The sequence below is a fragment of the Rhipicephalus microplus genome, chromosome 5, assembly GCF_043290135.1.
Source record: "Rhipicephalus microplus isolate Deutch F79 chromosome 5, USDA_Rmic, whole genome shotgun sequence".
In the NCBI taxonomy this organism is placed as follows: Eukaryota; Metazoa; Arthropoda; class Arachnida; order Ixodida; family Ixodidae; genus Rhipicephalus; species Rhipicephalus microplus.
Window position 1 is genome coordinate 99667546 of NC_134704.1, and position 24289 is coordinate 99691834.

Sequence of the window (24289 nt, forward strand, 5' to 3'; positions counted from 1 at the left end):
TTGTGGTATCGGATGTAGCCTGAAGTTGGCATACGCGAGGTCTGAGCCCATTACCCCTGGTGGTGGTTGGTTGTTTCCAGTCGTGCGAAATTCATCGTAGAGCATCTCGAGACGTCATTGTCCGTCATCAGCTTCATCGTCATCGCCATCGCGCATAGTGGGTAGCTTGCACGGGCTGTGCCGGGGGTGTTATTCTGGACACTGTCCGATTCCGCTATGTTGTCACATTCCACCATTAATCGATGCTGATTAGCCCAGTGAACTGCTACGACTTCTCTGATTGGCCTAAAATGCCGCCATTACGAAATTTGACAATATGGTGGAACTAGACTGAATCCAAAATAGCACCCCCATATGTAAGAAAGAGAATGTGTTCTTCAGCGCCATGAGTGTCATCGTCGTGACGTACAGTGTGTAGATTGCGTGGGCTGTGCATGAGTTGTGCATTGCTTCGCCCACTCATCATCATTCACTACGTGGATATGCCACGATGCTTTAGAGGTGAAGTTTCTGAAGGTTAAGGCTTGTCCGTTGGTGTTGGCGCTGTTGGCCGTAGCCGCCGCTGACAATGACGCTGATGACGATTAAGATGGTCACGATGATTATCACGGCCAACGACTCGCTTGTGCAATGACGTCTCGAGATGATGTTCGATGCATTTCGTGCTGCTCGAAACAACGAACAACCACCAGGGGAACGTTCCCAGAGCTCGTCTTTACAAACTTCCGGCTGCAACCGATACCACAAACCAGTAACAGAATTCAACGCTCAACACAACATGCCAGTGATGGCTAACAAGCGTTTTATGTAACGGTAAATTGCTTGGCACTCACTCACGTGCGTGATTGGTCAATGACATGGGCGATTTGCAAAAACGACGAATGATCGCACTGCTTCGCCCACTCATCATCATTTCTTCATGGATATGCCATGACTGCTTTGTTAAATGCGAAGCATTTGTTTGCGTCTATCTGCGTATATATCTATCTAGCCGCTTACATCTGGCTGGCTCTCGTGATCTTAACTTGGCGTGCGCAGAAATTAGTATGGGAGAGTAACATGGTTTGACGAATATGACAAGCTGGTGTAGAAATGAGTGATTTCACAATCCCGTCGCCTATGTCGGCAAACACTTCCCGCCAGACAGTGGCATATACCCACAGGCGGGTATGTGCATCTGGTATGCGGGTATGTGGTGATTGACACTTGGTATCTACTCAGGAACGGCCAGAACACGTATGGGTACTTTTAACACGTGAGTGTTAAGAAAAAAGTGACATTGGCAGCATTGACCATACGAACTCACAGAATAAATGTGAGAATCCTAGCAGAAATGAAATCCCAGCCATCAGCGTGGCAGTCAAGCATTCTACCCCCAGAGCCACGCCAGGTTTTGGAACTGCTGTTAAGATAGACCCTAATGTTCATGAAACGTCAATTGTGATTTTAATGCTGGCTATCCAACTTTATAAACATTACGACAATACTCCTATGATACAGCCGTCATGTTGTGTTAACGTCAACTGTGGTTAGGTGCCATGTACTGAAGTTAATTCATGTCTAGGGCTACCACCCTCGCAAGCACCAGCGATTCATATCAGCTTATCGCTTCTGGTGTTGCTAATACTCGTATTTATGTTGACACTGTTGCGAAAGTGCAAACAACTGGTTATAGTAACATCTGCAACGGTTAAACATGTGTATTTAGCGTCATTTCGTAACTTGTCGCTGAATAAAAAAAATGTACCTGAGGGTGACCTTTCATGCGCATGCTATACGCATAAAGTGGATTCCCAAGGTGCGTGTTATGTGCCAATTTTAAAGACAATAGTCTTTCTTGGGGACCTTCGACGCCAAAATTTTGGTCTGTCTGTCTGTCTGTCTGTCTGTCTGTCTGTCTGTACATTTGTCTGTTTGTCTACTCTTAACAGCATCGGGTAATCGAAACGGCCGACCCCATCCGCAGCGCCCACCTATGTTGCTCAAGATTCAGCGTTCATACTCGTAAAATTTTCTATTAAAAAGCAATTATTTCGCATGTCTGGAGCAACATAACAACACGTATATATTCTGCATGTGCGCCTATTACTAGAAAAGACATACATAAGTCATTTTAAGGACCACAGCACTTATTTTTTTAATCTTTCTCTTGATATATAAAGACATACTACCAGCGTCAAATGAAACCCGAACAGCAGAAAGCCTTTGCGACAGTGTAGTGCATGCCGTCCAGTTATCACCATTGACAGGCGCGCGCATCCTGTTCAGCAGATGTGCGCATGTATGCCTGCCTTTTGGCAGTGATAAGGGGGCAGCAGGCACTATACCATCGCGAAGGCTTGCCGCTGTTCGGTTTTCACTTGACACTGATACAACGTCCGACTTCTTTTACTTTCGTATTGCTGATAGCGACTTGCAAACTTCAAAACCGGTGCTCCCTCTATCAGCCACCTGTAATGGTATATTTCTTTATTTGGTAATTTATTGATAAAGGAACGATATAACAAGAATAAGGCGTGCTAGCGCGCACGCGTTCAGAGCAGACGCAACCGGTTTCGACGTCAGCCATTGCTCTCCATCGGCACGACTCGTGCTGCAGCTTAAGGATTACTAACGCATATCAGCTGATGACAAACGCAAAATAACTGAATGCTGGCATCGAGGGTAGGATAGGAGTGTACTCAGATTTCGGTGCACGTTAAAGAACCCCAAGTGGTCTAAATTTCCGGAGCCCTCCACTACGGCGTCTCTCATAATCATATAGTGGTTTTGGGACGTTAAACCCCACATATCAATCGAGGGTAGGATAGGAGTTATCAGCGTTTTCCTTTCTGCCATATCTTGTAGTCCCCCGCAAAAAATACTGCTTCCCTTTACCAGCTATAGGATCTGGTCTATAGTGCTAAATTTAGTGTCGCTTGAGGCGGCGTTATGGCGAGCCCTGGACGTTCCTTTATAGAAAACCTCGGCCCGACCACCTCAACTGGCTTCTCTGAATAATGTTCATTCCTCCAATTCGTCCAGTCCTCCTCTTGCGATTAGATAAGCATGCTGACGGCCTTGAATATAAAATTGAGGCAGCGTTGTTTCACGGGGCAGCATGTAGCGATTTCCAGGCGCAGCGCTGATAGCGCAGGCAACAGTCACAACAGTGTTAAATTTGTTCTAGTCACTCTACGATTTGTTGCAGGCAGTGCACATATCTATTCATCCTTATAATCTGATGATAGAAAAGTTCATTCATCCATGCAATCTGATGACAAGAAAGATTTGGAGAAAAATAGGGATTCGTGTTGGTAATCGGACCTCTTATCACTTGTATAGAAAATAAAAGCGTATATAAACTCTTCCTATAGCAGCGTTTCGGCACTATGAACAGCGTACGTGGATAGCTCCCAGCAGGCGGTCTGAAGACGCAAACATGGCCAAACTGTAAGTGTTTTTCAACGTTTCTAATCGAGTATCAGGAGTAAAGCGAGCTGTTTTTAGTTATATAATGTCACTTGTTATATTTTTAAGCGTATCCTTCATTTGCGTGTTGCTGTAGTTTCAATATGGTCTCCATTGCACGAGAGAAATTAAACGACTACCGATGAGGGGACCCAACGGATGCGCCAGTGTTGTGCACACAACACATGTAGCTCCTGCGTCAAGTCATTTGCTATGTCCTCTGTTTTGGCCGATTCCCGTTAGGAATGTGCAAATATGTGGATACTTCATCGCCACCTAGGAAGGAAGAAGGTGGGACAGATCAAACTACTGCCCTATAGGTTCACATTCAAATCTGAAATTGTGTAGGTTCTGGCAAAGTTCTACAAATTGAAAAATGACCGGTTGCATTGAAGTTGCTGCCAACGTTAATTGACGCAAGACTCCGCCATACCGTAGGGCATGAGGGACAGCACATGTGCACGTGTGCACAAAGCATATGTCCCTCATGTCGCGGGGCATGAGGGACAGCACGTGTGCACAAAACACGTGTCCCCCATGCCTCATGGCATGAGGGAAACCACCCATGCACAAAACTTCGAGATTGAATTTTTCCAGCCTCGACCACGATAATGCGACGATCCTCAAATACCGTACCTAGAACTTTGCTAAGAGTGGGAGGGCTGAGATGCGATGTCGTGAAATCGCATACATTAACACCCGCATATATAGACAAGAAACGGGGATCAGTTTGACATATCTTGTAACTTGATATAAAATATCGAAGAACTTGTCTTGCCATTTGTGTGCAAGTTGGTGTCGTGGACTGGTCGACAATATGGCTTATGGCAGTTCTCCTCATTTTTTTTCCGATGTGTAGCTGGACATGTGGGATATGTACAGGCTCTGGTTATAGCCGGGATATCCAAATACATAAGTAAACAGGGACAAAATTACATGTATGTCTGTGCTTACATGTATGTCTGTGTCTGTATGTCTTTGTCTGTGTACATGTATTACACAGACACATGCAAACACTGCGGAATCAGGGCGTAGACGAAGTATGTATAAACATTCTGGAAGAAATCTACAGGGGATCAACTGCTACCATAGTGCTTCATAAAGAAAGCAACAGAATATCAATCAAGAAGGGTGTAAGGCAGGGGGACACAATTTCCCCAATGCTATTTACTGCGTGCTTAATGGAGGTTTTCAGAAGCCTAGAATGGGAACAGTTAGGGATAAGAGTCAATGGAGAATACCTTAGTAACCTGCGCTTCGCCGATGACATTGCATTGCTGAGTAACTCGGGGGCCGAATTGCAACTCATGATTACGGAGTTATACAAGGAGAGCAGAAAGGTGGGTCTTAAAATTAATCTGCAGAAAACGAAAGTAATGTACAACAACCTCGGCAAGGAGCAGCGCTTCGAGATAGGTAATAGTGCACTTGAAGTTGTAAAAGACTATGTCTTTTACAACTTCAAGTGCACTAGGGCAGGTAATAACCGCAGAGCCGAACCACGAGATTGAAGTAACTAGAAGAATAAGAATGGGGTGGAGCACATTCGGCAAGCACTCTCAAATTATGACAGGTAGATTGCCACTATCCCTCGAGAGGAAGGTATATAACAGCTGTATCTTGCCGGTACTTAGCTACGGAGCAGAAACCTGGAGACTTACAAAGAGGGTTCAGCTTAAATTGAGGACGACGCAGCGAGCAATGGAAAGAAAAATGGTAGGTGTAACCTTAAGAGACAAGAAGAGAACAGAGTGGATTAGGGAACAAACGGGGGTTAAGGATATCATAGCTGAAATCAAGAAGAAGAAATGGACATGGGCAGGGCATGTAGCGCGTAGACAGGATAACCGCTGGTCATTAAGGGTAACTGACTGGATTCCCAGAGAAGGGAAGCGGGTTAGGGGGAGACAGAAGGTTAGGTGGGCAGATGAGATTAAGAAGTTTACGGGTATAAATTGGCAGCAACAAGCACAGGACCGGGTTAACTGGCGGAACATGGGAGAGGCCTTTGTCCGGCAGTGGACGTAGTCAGGCTGATGATGATGATGATGACATGTATTACATGTACGTCTGTGTACATGTATGTCTGTGTACATGTAATTACATGTATGTCTGTGTCTGTGTATTACATGTATGTCTGTGCTCGTCGGGCAGAGGTATCCCCTAGCCTTGTTTGTCCCTAATGTTGGAATTGTTTATCAATATTATAACATACTTCGTGGGTGGCCGTACCAAGCGGCCACACCGGACATTTTTTTTCTTCTTTCGCCTGCGTCGATTGTCGCTAAATTTGCGTGAAACGCACGGGTCTTCCGTTTTACGATACCCTCTTGAACTTATAGAGGCGTACTGCGACGACCCCACACAACTGCCACGGCATGGAATTATGGCAGAACACACGCGTTGGCAAGCGATAGTTTCCATTCGCTTTGCGCTGTGCCCTCCTAGTCACAAAGCTCTCTCACTGGGGCTCTTGAATTTTCCACTTCTGGCTAACTGCGGGCTGCCACAGCCAGCCAGAGCGCACTCGTTTTTCTCGAGCTGCTCGGCCCCGCCCCCCCCCCCCTCGCGTGGCGCACTTCCGGTTGGCGTTCTCGGGTTAAACGTTCTGGTGACCTGCGGGGAGCACCAGGGTCGCCAGACGCTTCCAGGACAAGTTAGTCGTGGAAGCTTTCTGGAAGCTTTTGGGCAGGTTTCGGGACAGCAGACGCCGAAAAGGTACGATGCGCACTCGGTGCCATCTTTGTGAGGAGTCGATGGATTGTAATGTGGAAGCTTGAGGACTGCGCCTTCGCTTGTCATTACGCGTGCCGTTATCTTCTAAAGCCTGTTTCCCTTGCAAATTTAGGCAATTACGAGTGGCGGCGAGTGTTTGAACCTACTGTTCATCGCAATTGTTATGTTTCCCGTGAAGCTTCCTCCTGTGAACAATGCGGTGAACTGTTGCCTGCGTCGTGCACATGCCTTAAAAGTTATGTACGTAGTACACGTTCGTACGCACGCATGGAGACAACTTTGGTGTAATTTTTTTTTTTTCGTAGTAGTCGTTTGTGAAGCTGAGCCTGCTTTCTGTGCACTTAGCGAAGACGATTGTGATCGCACTAGCTCGCTCCGTCGTATGTTTGCGTATACGTGAACCCCTTAGAACCTCTGTCCTGACTACTAGATTGATCTTTGATGGTGATAGAAAGTCCTAGATCGCGACTGTTGGTGATGCTCGCTGGTCGCGAACGGCGTGCAAACCCATTTCCATCTATGAGCCAGCATATGTGGTATGATAATATACGATACGGCGCGAGAAAAAAAAACAGAGAATGGATTCAAAAATGCATACATTCTTTCGTGGCCCATTTCATCGTTGGCTTTGTCTTTTTTCACGTCTTCGTAATAATGCTTCGCAGTACGTACTATCACCTCGTAGGTCGAATCAAAGCTCATATACATGACATTCGTTAAGTGTCACTTAGGACTGGAAAACAGGCCAAGGCAAGTTCTTAAAATTGATCGAGAACGTATCATGCAACTGTTTATTTTATATACGACGCGCACTCATGGTACCGATATCTGCGCATATCGCATTATAAACTTTAGACAAAAACGTAAGTTGGTCAGCGTGTGTTCGCGATGATACGCGATAGTTGAGCAGGTATATATCTTCAAGCTCTTTTGGGGGCACGATCACTTCCCTGTGACTTCGCGTCGTGTTGTGCAGTGTCTGATACATGTACTAAAGAGGCGTGAGCTTGTAAAGCCCTCACCGTCACGGCAGCTCACCTTGCATCGTTCTCGAAGCAGCGTGCGCCAGCTGGCTGTTTCGTTCGCGGACGCGGCGAGTGATCGTGCGAGTGTACGAAGTTTTACCCCAAATGCGTACGCTCGAGGATATTATTTCAGATTTTTGGTGAGCTTAGCAACGTATTTCCAAGCCAACGATGCAGAAAAAAGGCAACATAAACGTGGCGCATTGTTTTGTTTGCTGCCATGACGGTAGAGTTTGTTCACGTTTACGCTGGCTGTCCTGCACTCGATTTTGCGACCTTCGGCCTGTCGCCGGGTAGGCGCGTAGCCAGCCTACGTCATTTCTCATCAGAACCGTATGCAGCGGTAGCTTTCGGAGAGCCCGCGGTCTCCAGAACCAACCCAGAAATCCAAAAATCGAAGCGCCCCACTGAAATGCACGTCGTAATGTCAGATATCGTGAGAAACGTCGGATGATTTTTGAGGGACTGAAAACTCTCTGGGTCGCATCGCATTGCTTGATGTTCGACATGTCAAGCATTCCGACTTTTTTCGCTCAATGACGCTCTCAATTTTCCGATACAATCACAGTGAAACGTTGACGTGTTCGACTTGTACATTGTGAAGGATTGTTCAATTTACCCAAGTTTCATGTAGCTGCTTGTCACTGCAGCAGCTTTTGTATTCTAGTGTCACGCACTGAAAACTTAGTGTCTTATGTGCATTCACCTAAGACGACTCGTAGGCGAAATCCATGTTCTTTTTGCTCTCTTTACCACGTTCTTTTTCTACAGTGTATGATGCCTTGACCACGACACACATTTTTGGGAGTGATCTCATGATGAGTGACGTCATGACAAAATAATTTTTCGCACCACTCGTCCTGGACGCATGAAACGGTCACCACCGAGTGCTGAATTGAGTCATTCATTGAGGCATCCAAAGCTTTTGCATAAATAGTAATTATAGCGTGTCATGTACTGAAAACTGGCGAAAAATATTCGGTACATCTTCAAGCACATGGCCCCATAAGCTTTGGCGACTACGCCCTCGAACAATTTTATGCGGGCATTTATTTTTCCGCGCTGAACCAAACCGGAGATCACGCACAATCTTTTTGGAGCCTGTTCTTGTGTATACAATGTGAACGACTCTTGACATTCAAGAGAAGGCTTTATGATTATGATCAGAAAAGCATTTTTTTAATTCCCATCGAATCAAGTTCGCAAGATCAAATATTAGCCCCTTCTGTTTCTTGTCTTGCGCCTTGCCTCTCTGTTTGATGTCCCACCATGCCCCGCGATTCAGTTCTCAAACTTCATTGTCGTGCGCCAAACACACGGACACACACAAAAAAAACGCGGGACGACACAAAGAGCCCATCTGCCACTGTTTTGTTGCAAGGCATCGATGTAAGTAATGGTCCGTTTATTTCTGGTGACATGTACGGTACGATTCAAAAATGGTAAAGTTATACTTTCTTCAGAGATTTTGTCTTAAGGTTACTCGGAAAACATTCAACCGAACTGCCGAAATCGGAGCTGCATGAAAGCTAGCCAAAATCGCCTTCTTCTTGAAAGCGAGGGGGACCGCTTTCTATTGACACGACTGCCAGCATCCTCGCTAGCGGCGTGTCAGTCCTTCCTTTTGGCAACTGACTACCTTATTCAGGCTGCAGCGATTAACTGAACCGAAACAGTCGTGGCCACCACTCTTCGCAGCAGCCCCGCAGTGGTGGTCTATAGAGGTTAAGGTACTCGGCTGCTGATCCACGGTCACGGGATTGAATCCCGGCTGCAGCGGCTGCATTTCCTAAGGAGCTGAAAATGCTGTGGCCCGTGTGCTCGGATATGGGTGCACATTGAAGAACCCCAGGTGGTCGAAATTTCCTCAGCCCTGAACTGCCTTGTCTCTCATAATCATATGGTGGTTTTGGGCCGTTAAGCACCACATATCATCCTCACCCTTTTCACCACCGGCAAGCTCATTTGAATTACCTAGTTGTGCAGCAAATACAGTTGCTTCTCTTGCTTTTTTTCTAGTGTAAATATATTTTTTCCTTGGCAACAAAGCATTAAGAATCGCCAATTAAAACAAGCCGACGTATTTACTCTTCTTGACCACCGATCCTTGACCACCGATTCAGATCTATGACGACGCCCCTGGGATCCGCCACATTCATCTGCACGGCGTTGAGCCTCGTGACCTGCACGATATGGGTGCAGCAGCTCCCGCCGCCTCAGCACAGTCAGTTCCCGCCCCCGCCCCCACCGTGGTGGAACCCGCAGACTCGACCGCACACCCCGAACCGCTGGTTCATGATGAACCGAACGTGGCCCTTTCCGGCCACGCTGAACCTCATCCGGCCGGGACTCTGGAGCACCTTCAACGGCACTCTCCTGCAGTCGGTGTCTCCCGACGAAGTCGTCTTCATCACGCGCTTCCACAACGAGCTGAGGCAGACGCTGGCCTTGGGAAAGCTGGGTGGTTTCCCGCCGGCGGCAGACATGCTTCTCCTGGTGGGTGTCATATTGGATGTCTCCCTTTTGTAGTAAAGCTGCTAAGTCAATCTCCGCCGCACGCTTTAATGCTCTAGCTTTGTTTAGAGAAATTTATTCTCACAGACAGTTAACACCAATTACAATACAACAGAACATCGCGACAGAACACAACATTCGCAGACACGCCAAAAGTTGCTACAAAAAGATATGTTTGTTTAGAAAAAATGTTTAACGATTTTGAGTACTTCGTACTCAACTATGGGAGGGCACTGAGCCTTCCCGCTAAAATCCATTTTACATTTTTACATTTTTAATATGTTTACATTAAGAAACATCTACGCCTGTTCACGCAAATGAATGCTCATGATGAAGCGAAGGAGTGTGCAACGACTCATAAATCTTGGCCATCAATTTTGTTCAAGTTAACAGCCACTTATTTTGTTATCGTTAAACTTTTGTTCTGTCATATTCTTTCATTGATGGGTGGTTAAATGTTTTTTCGGTGCCATAGCCTTTTATTTTTGTTTGTTCTGGTTAACAGCTTTTTTATAACCTTTTTGTTGTGCACAGATGTTGCTGTTTCTGCATCTGCTGTAGATGACGGATGGTGGTTTATAGACAGCGGGTAATTGTGCAGTTTTAATGTGATTCGCCCCTGAATATAGGCCAATCTTACAACTTGTGGTAATCGGTGTCATACGGGGCGATGGCATCAGTATCCTCTGTAACTTTCTTTAGTGTATTCCTCCTGTGTAAACAACGCATGATTATAACGCGTTCGATGCTCTAACTAGTGAACGCATGAATATTTTATTTTATTTATTTAGTTTTATTTTTATTTATTACATACTGCAGTCCTATAAGGACCAAGCAGGAGGGCAGATGGGAAAGTTACATGTATCGCATGGAAGCGGTGAATACATAATAATTAGCATGTTTTGGTCATACACACGAACAGTATAGGTATATAAACAAATACATACATACATACATACATACATACATACATACATACATACATACATACATACATACATACCTACATACAAATATTTTCAGGTAAAAAAAAAAGCCTACTGCCTATAGCCTACTGAGTCATACGAACACAAATTTAATGTTTGTTAGGCTGCTATAAAATGCTGGAACCACATCTGATGTTGACCTGAGATGAGAACGGCCGCTTTGGAAAAGTTTAGTGTGTTCACTCTTCGAACATTATCATCACTATTGTCTATGGTGGGCTAGTACTTGCCAATCTTGGGTAATGCAGGCTTTTCCATCTATTTCAAGGCAATAAGAAGCAGAGATGAGGCAGTGTATTGGCGTGCTCAGGATCCCCAGATGGAGGGGGGGTTGCAGCTTTTTTGCATCGCCCCTCTTCTCGTAATCATGTTCATGTATAGGGCTGACCGCGCACCCCCACCCCCCCTCTTCGTGCTTAGGGAGTGGCCACCTTCGTGAACTCCCCCTCCCCCTTGCACACATCGGTGAATAGGCTTACCCTCAGCCCTGTGGTCAAGTCGTTGAGATGCTTGACTACTGAACCGTACGTTTCGGAATCGAATCCCGGCTGAGGCGGCCACATTTCGATCACGTCAAAGGGCTGGAGAGGCGTGTTGCAAGATTTATTTGCACTTAAGAGAAAGCCGCAGGTGGTAGAAATTATTTTACGATTCCTCACTATGGCGTACCTCCGAGCCATATCGTGGTTTCGACACATAAGACCTCAAAATCATGTTATTATAGTTCTTGCGCCAAAAGTTTGTGGTTTCGTCCGGTGACGCTGCCCAGCTGCAAAGAAAATGTGTGAGCGTGCTTTACGTTACACGTAAAAGTACATTCGTTTCTCATACTAATGTGGCCTAAAAATATGGAAGGTTTCTTTTCTCTTGTCTTTTATTTTCTCGAATGTAAGCTGGTAGCTATCTTATCTGCATTGTCAACAAGCGACTGTTTTGCGCGATAAGAAAATAAACCATCCATAATTTACAAGATGCACTAAATACTGTGTTTTCGATCATGATTCTTGTTCGCGTGCTTTGATGCCATCTTGCTATCACGCCTTCTTTGTATTCTTAGAAATAGCCACATTCAGTCCTAGAGTATATTAGAAAGAAACCAAGTTCTTTTTTTCCATTCCTTTTCAAGATTTCATCATATTGTCACGGGGTCGTGACGTGGCCAAAGACAGGAAACTTCGTGTTGGGATTTAACTGTTTATTTGGGCGAACCTGTGCCCGGTAAAGGGAAAGTCTAATTACAGCAGCAGTCTTGCACAGATAGCAGTCTCGGACTGATAGTGGCGAATGCGGCGTCGGCCTTCGATCAACAACTGACAAGCGGCGAAGCGCGTCGGCATTTATACTCCCGCCGTCGAATGTTCTAGCGCTACCGCTGGCGGCAGCGTAGGTTCCAGAACAATCTGTACCATTCGCGCAGTGGGCGTGATCTTATCGAAATGATCTACTACAGTCCGGAACCCTCTCGAAAACTGCTGGCGCGGTTTGCGCTGAGAATCGTGTGGTGTTTTGGGACGATAACAAAAGCTTGGGAAATGGAACGTGGCATTGCCCCCCTCTGAAAAAGGCATAGTCTCGATGCTTTAACTAAAGATGAAGGTACAATAATAATGCAAGAAAGTACAATGAATAAATTACAATAATACAAAAAAACACTGTTTCAGTTTGTTAACGCGCATGAAACGGCTTTAGGCGTGCGACATGGACGACTTCAGGTCGCGATCGGCGTCGTTGAGAGTTCGTGATGCCGTCGGGGACAACCTCGTAATCAAGTGGACCGAGACGTCGAACCACCCTGTACGGTCCGAAGTACCGTCGCAGAAGCTTTTCACTTAGTCCACGTCGGCGTATCGGCGTCCACACCCAAACACGTTCACCGGGCTGGTATTCCACGAAGCGTCGTCGAAGGTTGTAACGGTGGCTGTCTGTCGTCTGTTGATTCTTGATACGGAGACGCGCAAGTTGTCGGGCTTCTTCGGCACGTTGAAGGTACTCGCTCACATCGAGGCTTTCTTCGTCGGTGACGTTGGGTAACATGGCATCGAGCGTCGTTGTCGGGCTCCTTCCGTAGACCAATTTGTATGGAGATATCTGCGTCGTCTCCTGCACCGCCGTGTTGTATGCGAAGGTCACTTACGGAAGAATGGCGTCCCACGTCTTGTGTTCGACATCGACGTACATAGACAGCATGTCGGCGATCGTCTTGTTAAGCCGCTCGGTGAGGCCGTTGGTCTGTGGGTGGTACGCTGTCGTCCGGCGGTGGTTTGTTTGGCTGTATGCCAAGATCGCTTGAGTTAAGTCGGCAGTGAATGCCGTTCCTCTGTCGGTGATAAGGACTTCCGGGGCGCCGTGACGTAGGACGATATTTTCGACGAAGAACTCAGCTACCTCGGATGCACTGCCTTTTGGCAGGGCTTTTGTCTCAGCGTAGCGGGTGAGGTAATCGGTAGCTACCACGATCCACTTGTTTCCGAAAGCCGACGTCGGGAACGGCCCCAGTAGGTCCATACCAATCTGCTGGAAAGGTCGGCAAGGTGGATCTATTGGCTGCAGAAGTCCCGCTGGCCTTGTCGGCGGTGTCTTGCGTCGCTGACAGTCCCAGCATGTCCTCGCATAACGAGTGACGTCGGTGGTAAGACGTGGCCAGTAGTACCTTTCTTGTATCCTCGCGAGCGTGCGAGAAACACCGAGGTGCCCTGCCGTCGGATCGTCGTGCAGGGCCTGCAGGAGTTCTGGTCGGTGGTGTCTGTGGTCGGTGGTCGGTGGTGTCTGGCGACGGAAGTGCGACGGGGCGGCGTTTTGGCGTGGACGGGGAGGAGCGTTGTGGCGCACTGCAGCGGCGTAGCTCATAGTTTCTGGCTCGGGCAGCGGTGTATGGGGAATTCGAAGTGATTGCCGAACTTCTTCTCGCACAATGTCGGCGATCGAATCCACTTGAGGTTGCGCCGGAGGCAACAGTTTGCGCAGCTCTTCCCGCACGATCGCTCGGATCGTTTCACGCAGGTTTTCGGAGTCACTAGTTTGAGCAGCAGCGCATTCTGGAGTCAGGCGACTATTATACTGTCTGGTGCGCATGTCAAGGGTTTTTTCGATGGTGGTCGCCTCGGATACAAATTCTTGGACGGTGTTCGGTGGATTCCTCATTAGTCCCGCGAAGAGCTCCTGTTTGACCCCTCGCATGAGGAAACGAACTTTCTTCTCCTCAGGCATGTCTGGGTCAGCTTGACGAAATAGGCGGGTCATCTCCTCTGTGAAAATTCCAACCTTCTCATTCGGTAGCTGAACCCGGGTCTTTAGTTGAGCAGCGGCCCTTTCTTTGCGAGCGACGCTAGCGAACGTTTGCAGAAATGCGCCGCAGAAGACATCCCACGTTCGGAGCGTGGACTCACGATTCTCTAGCCAGGTCCTTGCGGTGTCTTCCAGGTAGAAGTACACACGCCGGAGCTTTTCTTCGTTGTCCCAGTGGTTGAGGGTGGCCACACGGTCGTATGTTTCTAACCAGGACTCCGGGTCTTCGAACGATGACCCATGAAAAATTGGTGGTTCCCTGGGTTGATGCATGACCATCGTGGGCAGGGATGCGGCGGTTGTCATTGTCGCTGCAGTCCAGTCATGGCCTTGGTCTTCCGCGCCTTGTCTTCTAGAATCCCGTACTCCGGTGGTAGCCCTTGCTGTCGGCGGCTTGTTCGCTGCTCCTGGTTGGCGTCGGTGTCTTCTCCGCGACGTGGGCTGGGTTCACGGCTTGACGGGGGCGTGCGGTACATGAACGAAGCAGCACCTCCACCAGATGTCACGGGGTCGTGACGTGGCCAAAGGCAGGAAACTTCGTGTTGGGATTTAACTGTTTATTTGGGCGAACCTGTGCCCGGTAAAGCGAAAGTCTAATTACAGCAGCAGTCTTGCACAGATAGCAGTCTCGGACTGATAGCGGCGAACGCGGCGTCGGCCTTCGATCAACAACTGACAAGCGGCGAAGCGCGTCGGCATTTATACTCCCGCCGTCGAATGTTCTAGCGCTACCGCTGGCGGCGGCGTACGTTCCAGAACAATCTGTACCATTCGCGCAGTGGGCGTGATCTTATCGAAATGATCTACTACAGTCCGGAACCCTCTCGAAAACTGCTGGCGCGGTTTGCGCTGAGAATCGTGTGGTGTTTTGGGACGATAACAAAAGCTTGGGAAATGGAACGTGGCAATATTAAGATAATTTTCATATAAAAGTATAAGCCGATTCATGTCTGTCACTTTCACGGCTGATATGAAATTTCTGTATAAGAAAGAATGCGTGTTCCATCGTTATCCGGAGGTTTTTTTTTAATGATCCTCTTTCACAACATGTGGCCATCTCGACGCTTGCGACACTTTATCTCAAGTCTATAGTCGGTCATTTGTAAGAAAAATGGCCTTTGAGGTTCTAGACACGCGCACGCGAACACGACTCGAATGCCTTTTTTTTCTTCTTCTCTGCCACTTCTTCTCTTTTTCTTTTCCTATCCACTTTTATTTCCACTCGCCTTACCCTTGTGCCGTACTGTTGAGGTGTCATCCCAGTGATGGACAGTTACGGGCGGCACTTTTCTTTTCCTTTCTTTTGCATAATCACTTAGAGAGAGGAAAATGGCCTGTAGGCATTCGACACTGAGCAGATGCTATTGTGTGCTATGGGTATACGGAGCTTTTCAATTGTTTTCTTTGTGACTGTAGGCTTAAAACTCGTTGTTTACGTTGTCGTGTTACCTGCACTGAGATGGTGCTAGACGTAGCCTTTACTATACCGCTGCGTTTTATTTCTTTTCCCTATTCCTCAGGAGTATGATGGAGAAGTTGCAAGGCGTGCCCAAGTCCACTCACAAAGTTGCCGCTTCCAACATGGCTGCTTTGGATGTGGTCAAGTTAGTAAGTATATAGAGGACACTGCGATTCTGGTAACAGCGTAATGCTGTCGGTCACTACGGGGAATTGTATACTGCCATTATTTTTCCTGCCAGATATGGCTGTGGGAAGCTAAATGTCTGTGTACTTGCCTTTTGTTTAGGACTAATCAAATGAAAGGTTGAGATACCCGTATGCGTAAGTTACAGCAGCTGTTATTTGGATCTTCATTTTAACCATGTAGTTAGGTACTCGAAGCCCTCAGCATTGTTTATGCAATGCATCAGCGCATCGGTTTCTGTTGTAAATCGTTGACAGAAGCTAAAGCTTGTATAGCCTATTTTTTTTTCATCCCATGATGTCTATTTGTAATCGCGTATGCTTGATGGGCTGAAACTTGCACTTCATGCGAAGGGAGTCCTACGCCATACCAGATTACTTAGGGCTGATAATAGTTCCTTCCAACCGTGACAGATACATAAATTACAAAGACGCACACTTTAGAGCAGTGGGACGCTCTATCCTGGCCAACCAGCAATCTCTGATCGACCATGCTCAACGGGCAGCTAAGGCCAGTGGCGCCCTCGACTGCAGAGCCTCTCTAACCCCCCCCCCCTAAAATTAAGCCATGTTTCATTATTCCTTTTCTGGATTCTTCATTGCCTGACGACGATACTCTCAATTTAAGGAGGATACATCGGCCAAAATTTGTTCCTGGCACCCCGAGGCAACTGGGAGCAGGCTATCAGGACCTGGTGGGAGGAACACCGGAGCACTAGCCGGGACATCGTTGGCCGCTTCAACTTCTCTCCCCGAAACGGACACTTTACGCAGGTGAGAAGGGGCTCCGATTGAACGCGCAGAATGAAGTTCAGTCGCAATTAATGCTTGAGTTACGTCAAGAGTGAATAATATAAAATGTCGCCATGAGCATTGCTTGGTTCTGTAAACTTCCCACTATTTTCCTCTACGAATTCCTTCTAAACTGATAGTAAGCATGCAACGAGAATAATTTGAGGTAGATCGTATCTACTCTACTAGTTATTTGGAAGGCATTTATGATAAAAAAAGGTAGACGTCCAGGCCCAAACACGAGAAAAGAGATCACACAACAGGCCAATGAGCATTTGCGCTATCTTCATGTTCTCTTGTGTCCGTGTTTGCACGTGTGTAATCTTCTACCGGGTCTTCAAAATTAGGTTTTATGATGTTCTCGACGTTCAGCACTGGTAAGAACATGAGAACCCCCTTTGCAGATAACCTCCCTTTTTTCCCTCCTTCATCCTCCTGCTCCTTTTGTACATAACCTATGTATCCTGGAGGACCCAAAGTGAGACAATAGATATGGGTGTAAGTCACCTAATTAACCTACATTTGTAATTAAGTTTTCAGTGTCTGCAGCACTGGCGCGAAGCTCCTCCCCAAAGAGGCGCGGCAGTTGCGTGGGTCGTTTAATCTGACAATGGCTCGAAGACATATATTTGAAGATGGCAACGGTTACCCTTTTACTACTGGCTGGCAATAGCAACCTATAATTGTTCGTCACATCGGCAAAGAACATTGCGCCGATCTTCACCGCCTTGCGTGCGCAATCACGCACATATTAAGCTTTGCCGCGGGATATTTCGGAGCACACACATGCTAGAAGTATCCTTGGAAGTGTAACTTCGTAGAAACGCGACTACCTCCAACTTTCCAATACACATAAGCAAGCATGCTGTGGTGATAGAGAAGCTAAGCATGAAATCTGAGTTAATTAATTCACTGACAGCCACGATCTTTCTTTTTCTTTGGGTCCCCCTGGATACATAATCTCTGTAAAAAAGTGTTTTACATGTTTTTCGCAGTGCAGTCACTGAGAAGCTAAACATAAAATCTGTGTTAATTGGACCACTGACAGCCATATATATTTTTCTCATACTCTGTGTCCCCCTGAATGCACAAGCTATGTACAAAAGTGTTTGACATGTTCCTCCTAGTGTTGAAGTTTGAGAAAAGCATAAAGCTTAACCTTGAACACCCGGTATAATTGATTCACAAACCTCTTTGATGTTCATGCATTTACTTCACGTGTGTACAGAAACTTTATCAGATTTGTTCCACTTCTCAAGCGAGTTCACTCAAGCAGCCTCGAATACTGCTTTTGTTAATGAAACCATTTTTCACGCAGCCGTTAACAAACTGGTACAGAAAACGATGTCAAGTTGGAAAACAATTGTTTCGTTCCAGGAACAAGCAACTTAATTGCCTGAATTCCAGAAATACGGAGTTTGTTCATTTATTCATTCATTGTGATGACAATGGTATGCGTCAGGCTTTTAGTCAGGCGAGCCAAAAATGGCCTGCTCGCTAATGACAACAATCGCTCCTCAAGCTATAGTGTCTTCGAACGCGCTCATTAATCTCCTACTAACGGAGTTGGAACACGTGGTCTTTTTTCGTCAGTGGTCTTTTTCGCCACTGTTATTCTACCGGGCTTCGCTAATGACGCCATGCATTTCGGAAGGTGGCTTCGTTGATCACGAACATGGTATATTCTTTCGCTTAATGAACCCCCTTTCCGTGAGAGAGTCGGTGCATATGTCTATAAGCTCATTGCGTGATGCAGCGAGCGGCGAAATTGTTTCACACACTCAACCATCACGTGATGACGCTTGCAAAGAGTCTTCAACAGGCTGTATTTGGGTGCGCGTCTCTTGCGTGACAAACAGTGCGGAATTGAGGTGGCACTCAAATTGTTAACGAATGGAAGCTCTGTGCTTCACTGTGTGAAAATGCGCAATATTTCATTCCATACTGTTCGTGATTCCGCTATAGTAGCATCCCAATTTTTACAATGAAATCTTTCTATGTGGAGTCCGCAAAGCCGTGGTGCATGCGCAAACACAAACATTTGGCTCGTTGGTTCACATGTACGAAAATTAGAAGTGTGGAACAAGAAAGAAAAAAATTCAATCGTGGCAAATAGAAAAAATATTTCTTCATTCGCTGGGTCTTCGTTCTCTCACGTGGTTTTCCGACCAGCTGGTGGAATTTTCATTAGCCCGCATTTGTCTTCCCTAAATATCCGGAAGAGTGTAATAAAACATTTGTGTGCTGCGCACACTTTCACAACGCGCGCCACACTGCGAGATGCGGCTGTTTCAGGAGGTTGTGTGAGCGTTACAGAAGCCATATAAGCGTCGCAGCAACCATACAGTGTGCAAAACAACGAAAGTCACTCACACCTAGGTTCTTCGCAATAATTCATCATCCCTACTGCTTCAATATATAGCTTTCGTCATTCAGTATGGAAAAAAAAAACATTGAAATCCCGAATACGCAGTGCAGGTATGCGACACATGCGCTGGGCTGATAAAACTTGACAAAAAACACATATAACAATACATGCGGTGTATCCCAGGCCTTTTTCGCACGGTGGATTTTCATTACTTCTTCCACGACTTTTTTGGTCACAATCGCAGATGGCTTGGTCGCGCACTGCAAAAGTAGGCTGCGGTGCCACTGACTGCCCACAGCTAAACGGACGTTACATGGTGTGCAACTACGAACCTGGGTAAGTATATTGTCAACAACGATGGGCGTATTTGCGCTTCTCATTTGTTGGTTTGTCTTTATTGCGGTTGGATCACACCGGCAAGATGTGTTAAAGGCGTTACACCCCTCGATGCCAAAAGCGCCTCGTTGTTTTGAAACCTTCTTTAATGTTTTAGATTGCTCTAATTGTTCGTGCGGTGCCAATGACGGAGTATACAACTACGAACGCATATAGCACTGACGCTTAAATTCGCCACGGCTCATCCACTGAACACACTTTCGAAAACCGGCAGCTGTGTTCGCCGTTGCCATCTTATATTGTGATGATTATTTTGACTTGCCGCCCCTATATGTGCGCCCAGTAAAGAAATTATGTTTTTTTTTTCGCGTCCCGGCCGCTAACGTCTTCACAGTCAATGTGATGTGACTATGTGTATGTAACGTCTTTGCCCTAAAACATTCAGTGGTTTATTCCTTCACCTAATCATTTTACTTGTATGATTTCACCTTTCATGTAAGCCCTATTGCTCACAATGTGCAATATTTGAGTAATCTGGCAAGAAAGAAAGATGGAGAAACGTGCGAAGGACTATTAACTAGGGGCAGCGAAGTGCTGCACACTCGAGCATTTGCGCTGCGCTCTTCGTAACCAACATATTCGGCCATTAACAGCGAAAATGTGCAGTTCACTCTCCTCACGCTCACTATACAAGGATTGTTTCGCCGATATATTCGCACAGGCATCAGGACGACACGTGAAAATTATGCTGGGAATGATCAGCAACACTCAAACACATATGATGTGGGGTTGTAGTACAGTTGCCAGAATGACGGAGATTACTCTGGAGACGCTGTCGTCGAGGTGGGCCGCTGCTCTGCGCAGATGAGACCTTGGCATTCAAAGGTATAGGCAGTGAGCAAGCGCGCCAGGTGGTCTCTCCCTTTTGACGAAGAAACACATTTCCGAGGCAGTGGGAGGTCTGGCTTTCTAGCAAAGATCAAGAGAGCATTGTTATTCTGTACTGCCACGGAACAATAATAGTCATCTCACTTGCTCGCGTTTCCTTTCTTGAAAACCCCGCGCTGACCACTTTCCTGTCAGGAATGCTATGTCACACTGATGACGAGCGCACTGATCGTGAGCGCGAACCACCGAAACCTTGGTGATAACGCGAGGAAAGTACGCGAAGTAGATGATGATTATTGTTGCATGGCAGAAATACTCCCCAAGTACTTCTTTTTAAGTGTACTCGCTCTGGCCCGGCGGGTGGCAAAGACCAATGGGGCCTTAAAATAGAAGATTCACCCACCTTCGCCGTAATTTTCTCTCTAGTTTTTTAATAATACTCACGGCACGAACCAAGCCGCGGCTGTAAGAGCGTGTTTTACGACTAGAAATGTCCTTCCGCACACTTTTCCGATCAGCGCACGCTGGGAGATACTCGTAATAACTATATATTTTTTATTTTGTCTGTGTGCATGTGTCTTTGCAGAGGAAACATGCTGAGGCAGCCCGTGTACACGGACGGCTGGCCATGCTCCCAATGTCCTCAGGGCACGCAATGCGCGTCCGTGCAGGGCTCTCGGGAAATGTCACTTTGCGGTGAGTATACTGGCACCGAAATATAACCGGATTTCGCTGGTACGCAGCTATGTATAAAACTGCCTTTGCATTACTCGCAACTGTTGGATGTGCCCCAGGGGTGTTTGCGAAACTCTTCAAATAAACGAAGGTAACTACGATGCGCAGAAAGGCACCTTCGCTCACCGTTGCGCTGAACTTCATCGATTGTGGCATTCCACTGCAAGTTTTCGTCGAACGCAAGAAGGGGCTTGCTGCGAATTACTCTATAATAATTGGTGGTCCGAATGATTTGTGCCACTCAGGAAGGTGAATAGTGGGACTAGTAGTATATTGTATCTCCAGGAAGGCTTCTTCTCAATGCAATGTTCAGACTGCGAAACTGGTCTCTATCTTCAAAATAGGTAACAATAGGTACCAGATATTCGCCATATTACTACAGCCCGCTTTATCTAACATGTATTTGTAGCAAAATGTTTGCGCACACCATTTTATTTGTCACATGGAACTTTCTTTTTGCTTTTTCACCACTAATCAAACCTTTCCGAAAATGGTTTTTTTTTTTTTGCTAATCGGCACAGCTTCAGGAAAAGTTTATCATCCAAGACACAAACTTTATGAATTCATGACTGATTTGCGCTCTGTAGGGGTGCGCGAATAGCGACCCTTTAAACCAAATCGAATACCACATGAATAGCGGGGACAACAAATAGAATATAAGTACGAATTAAATGCTATTGAAATACTTTTCCTAAAGTAAGGCAACGATTTTTAAATCTGACTAGTAAATGTAAGCTGACAATTTGACAAACGCCCCATTTGTTTGGCACAAATATTTGGGAGCATTGATAAACGAGCACTACAATTACTTTCAACTGCGAAAAAAAATTGCTAGAATTGTTTCAAACTGGGCGGCAACCAGATATTTGTAAATATTTTGTAACTGCGAGGTAAATATAGAAGGGATTACTACAGTGAACTTGTTGCTTTGCAAACCGATTGTAAGTAAAATTGCTACCTAAATATGAAGCAATATTTATAGTTAACATCATGACATATTTAGAGAAAATAGTTTATTGCTCAAACTCTTGCTTCAGCGGCAATGCAGTTATTAGCCAAACGCCTTCATCTCGTCATTAATAGGCCGCTGATAGTGCCCTACATTAGCTGTCTGCATGTCAGCCATTAGAAAACAAGAAAAGATATTCTACGATGTTTCCACGTGTCACTCATTAGAACATTTCTCGTTGTTGCTGTTTACTTGAAAAATAATTTTGAAGATATTCGGTATTTCAAATATGTACTTTTTGGCTCGACAACCGAATTGAATTGAAGGCTATTCGATTGGTTATTAGAAATTTTCTAATTTCACCCCCCTCCCCACTAGCGTTTTGACATGCACCATAATGTCAGTGTTTTCTCGGCTTTTATAAGGTGTTCGACCATGTAGCCCAGTTCCGTCTTATTTCAAAGTTGACTGCTTTCCAATTAAATTTACAGCCACAAAGTCGGCAAACGAGCTTTTTTTAAATCGCCAAAATTTGTCAATAGTTAACAATATTTCATCGCCATTTATATTAGCCCAGGCGTACCACAAGGTAACGGTTGGGACCAAGCTTTTAACGCGTAATGATGACCATCCTAATAATCTAGTATCACGCTGGTAGTTTTACGTGTTTCTGATAACCATAACCTTCTTCAAAACTATATCTATCTGATTTTAATTCGGTGTAACACTTGGCTAATAACCCTTATGCACCTAAATGCAAAGCATTCTATTCTCTTACTTGTAAAAACATAAACAATAGCATGGATTTTCCAGTTCTTTGGCACAAGTACTTGGGAATAAAGCTCCTATCAAACTTTTTCTGGCGCCTTTACGTTGCTACTATATCTACTAACGCATCATGGTTACTGCAGTACTTTGATCGAACCCAGCGAAATTCACCGTGCAACAAGTGCAAGACAACATTTCAGACGTTTACTATAGCCCGCATCTCGAATTCGCCTGTCCACTGTGGTCACCCTACCAAAAGAACACAATGAGCTCATTAGAATCTGTTCAAAACAGGGTCACTCGTTTGTCGCTCCTTGCCATTCCCTCATTATATTCTGTATTTCTCACGAATAAAACATATTTCACTTCTTTTTCTTATTACCTCTAAGTTTGAGTTCTTCTATCCGCTTCACCAACGCGTTCATACGGACAGAAAATCTTCCTCGCTGCTTGAAATTTCACCCCGCCCATATCGCAGACTGCATAATCAGCTTAGTTTCCCGTGCATATATACAGAAGCGCTAGCTCATTCACTTTGTCAGCGCTTCCTCGTGACATTTGAATGATTTCTTTTTTTTTTTCGTTGTCTCTGAAAAAAAATAGTCTGACAAAATTTAACCGACTCTACGTTTCACAATCCGGAGCGTAACCTCGTAATTGCATACTGTCTTTTTATTTCTTTTTACTTATTGTGGAATGCATATCTATTTGAATTTGCACTGCCGACTCGCGCACAAAATATACTATTCGGTTTTTATATAGTTGGTATCTGCCCACTTCAGCGAATTTCTCTTTGATATTCTTGTTTGTGGCCATTATACCAATATATAATTATGACCAATATACCGTTTCACCTTGTGTGATATTATATATTGTATATATTCGGTACTTTCGTTTAATTCAATCTTGTTTTGCTTATACAAATCCTCTTGCGAAAGCTCTTGTTCAAAACCCTTTTACAAGACTTTGAGGCATTTTTTTTAAATGAATAGATGTAATCAGACACATATAAACACCACATTACCTCCTTTATCCAAGTGTGGTTAGTAATAACCCCATAGCCTTATTTGGGCCAGCACCATTTGTATTATCTGCAGGTTCACATGCACGGAACCTTCGAAATACCCCTTATTGAGAGCGTGTACTCACGCTGCAAAACACTTATTTTATCGTACGTACATGGGTATTTTTATTTACCTTTGTTTTTTGTCTTTTTCAGCACGCCAGTCTTTGAGTTGTCCGCCTCAGTCCCTAGCACCTCCAAACCGCACACCGTGACTCCATGAACCTGTTCATCAGTGGCGATATTTCCCGCAAGAACAAGAGCCAACATTGTTCAAAACTTTAGCGTGACGTTTTGTGTCCGGTGATCCACATTCATCGACAAAACTTTAACGGGTTTTCCGCATAAGCCCGTTTTGCAGACCCATGCTCATCGTTATTTTTTCAATGTATGGAAAATTCCGGGCACATTCTTTTTTCTAATGCCAATTTTGTTTTTCTCATGAACAAAGCAAATAATAAAGACTACTGCGAACACTTCTATTTACACGTTTTTTAATCATTGGTGCTGTACCTTGCTTGCCTAGTAGAAAGGTTTTCACGTCGTACGGTGGTATCTAGTGTAGGTGTGTGTATTCGTACAGTCATGACGCCCTTTTTACCGGTCACAGGGACTCAACCAGGAAATCTGAAAATCTGCTCCAAACTAACAGAAAACTCTTCAAGTTCACGCCTATTCAGTGCAGATTCGAGTGGTCTCCCCTTTCTTCCCTTCACAAATCCAAACGAAGTCCAAGTTGTTTATGCACCC

General features: G+C 45.6%; 1 protein-coding gene across 1 annotated transcript; it reads left to right on the top strand.

Annotated features, from left to right (window-relative positions):
• Positions 1–3315: 3315 nt before the first annotated feature.
• Positions 3316–24020, top strand: LOC142817329 (scoloptoxin SSD976-like). Its single transcript, XM_075894366.1, has 7 exons — positions 3316–3432; positions 9335–9707; positions 15517–15604; positions 16269–16414; positions 19045–19136; positions 20611–20720; positions 23696–24020. The coding sequence occupies exons 1-7, from the start codon at positions 3422–3424 to the stop codon at positions 23752–23754; spliced, it is 879 nt and encodes a 292-aa protein (XP_075750481.1). The 5' UTR covers positions 3316–3421; the 3' UTR covers positions 23755–24020.
• The last annotated feature ends 269 nt before the right edge of the window (positions 24021–24289 follow it).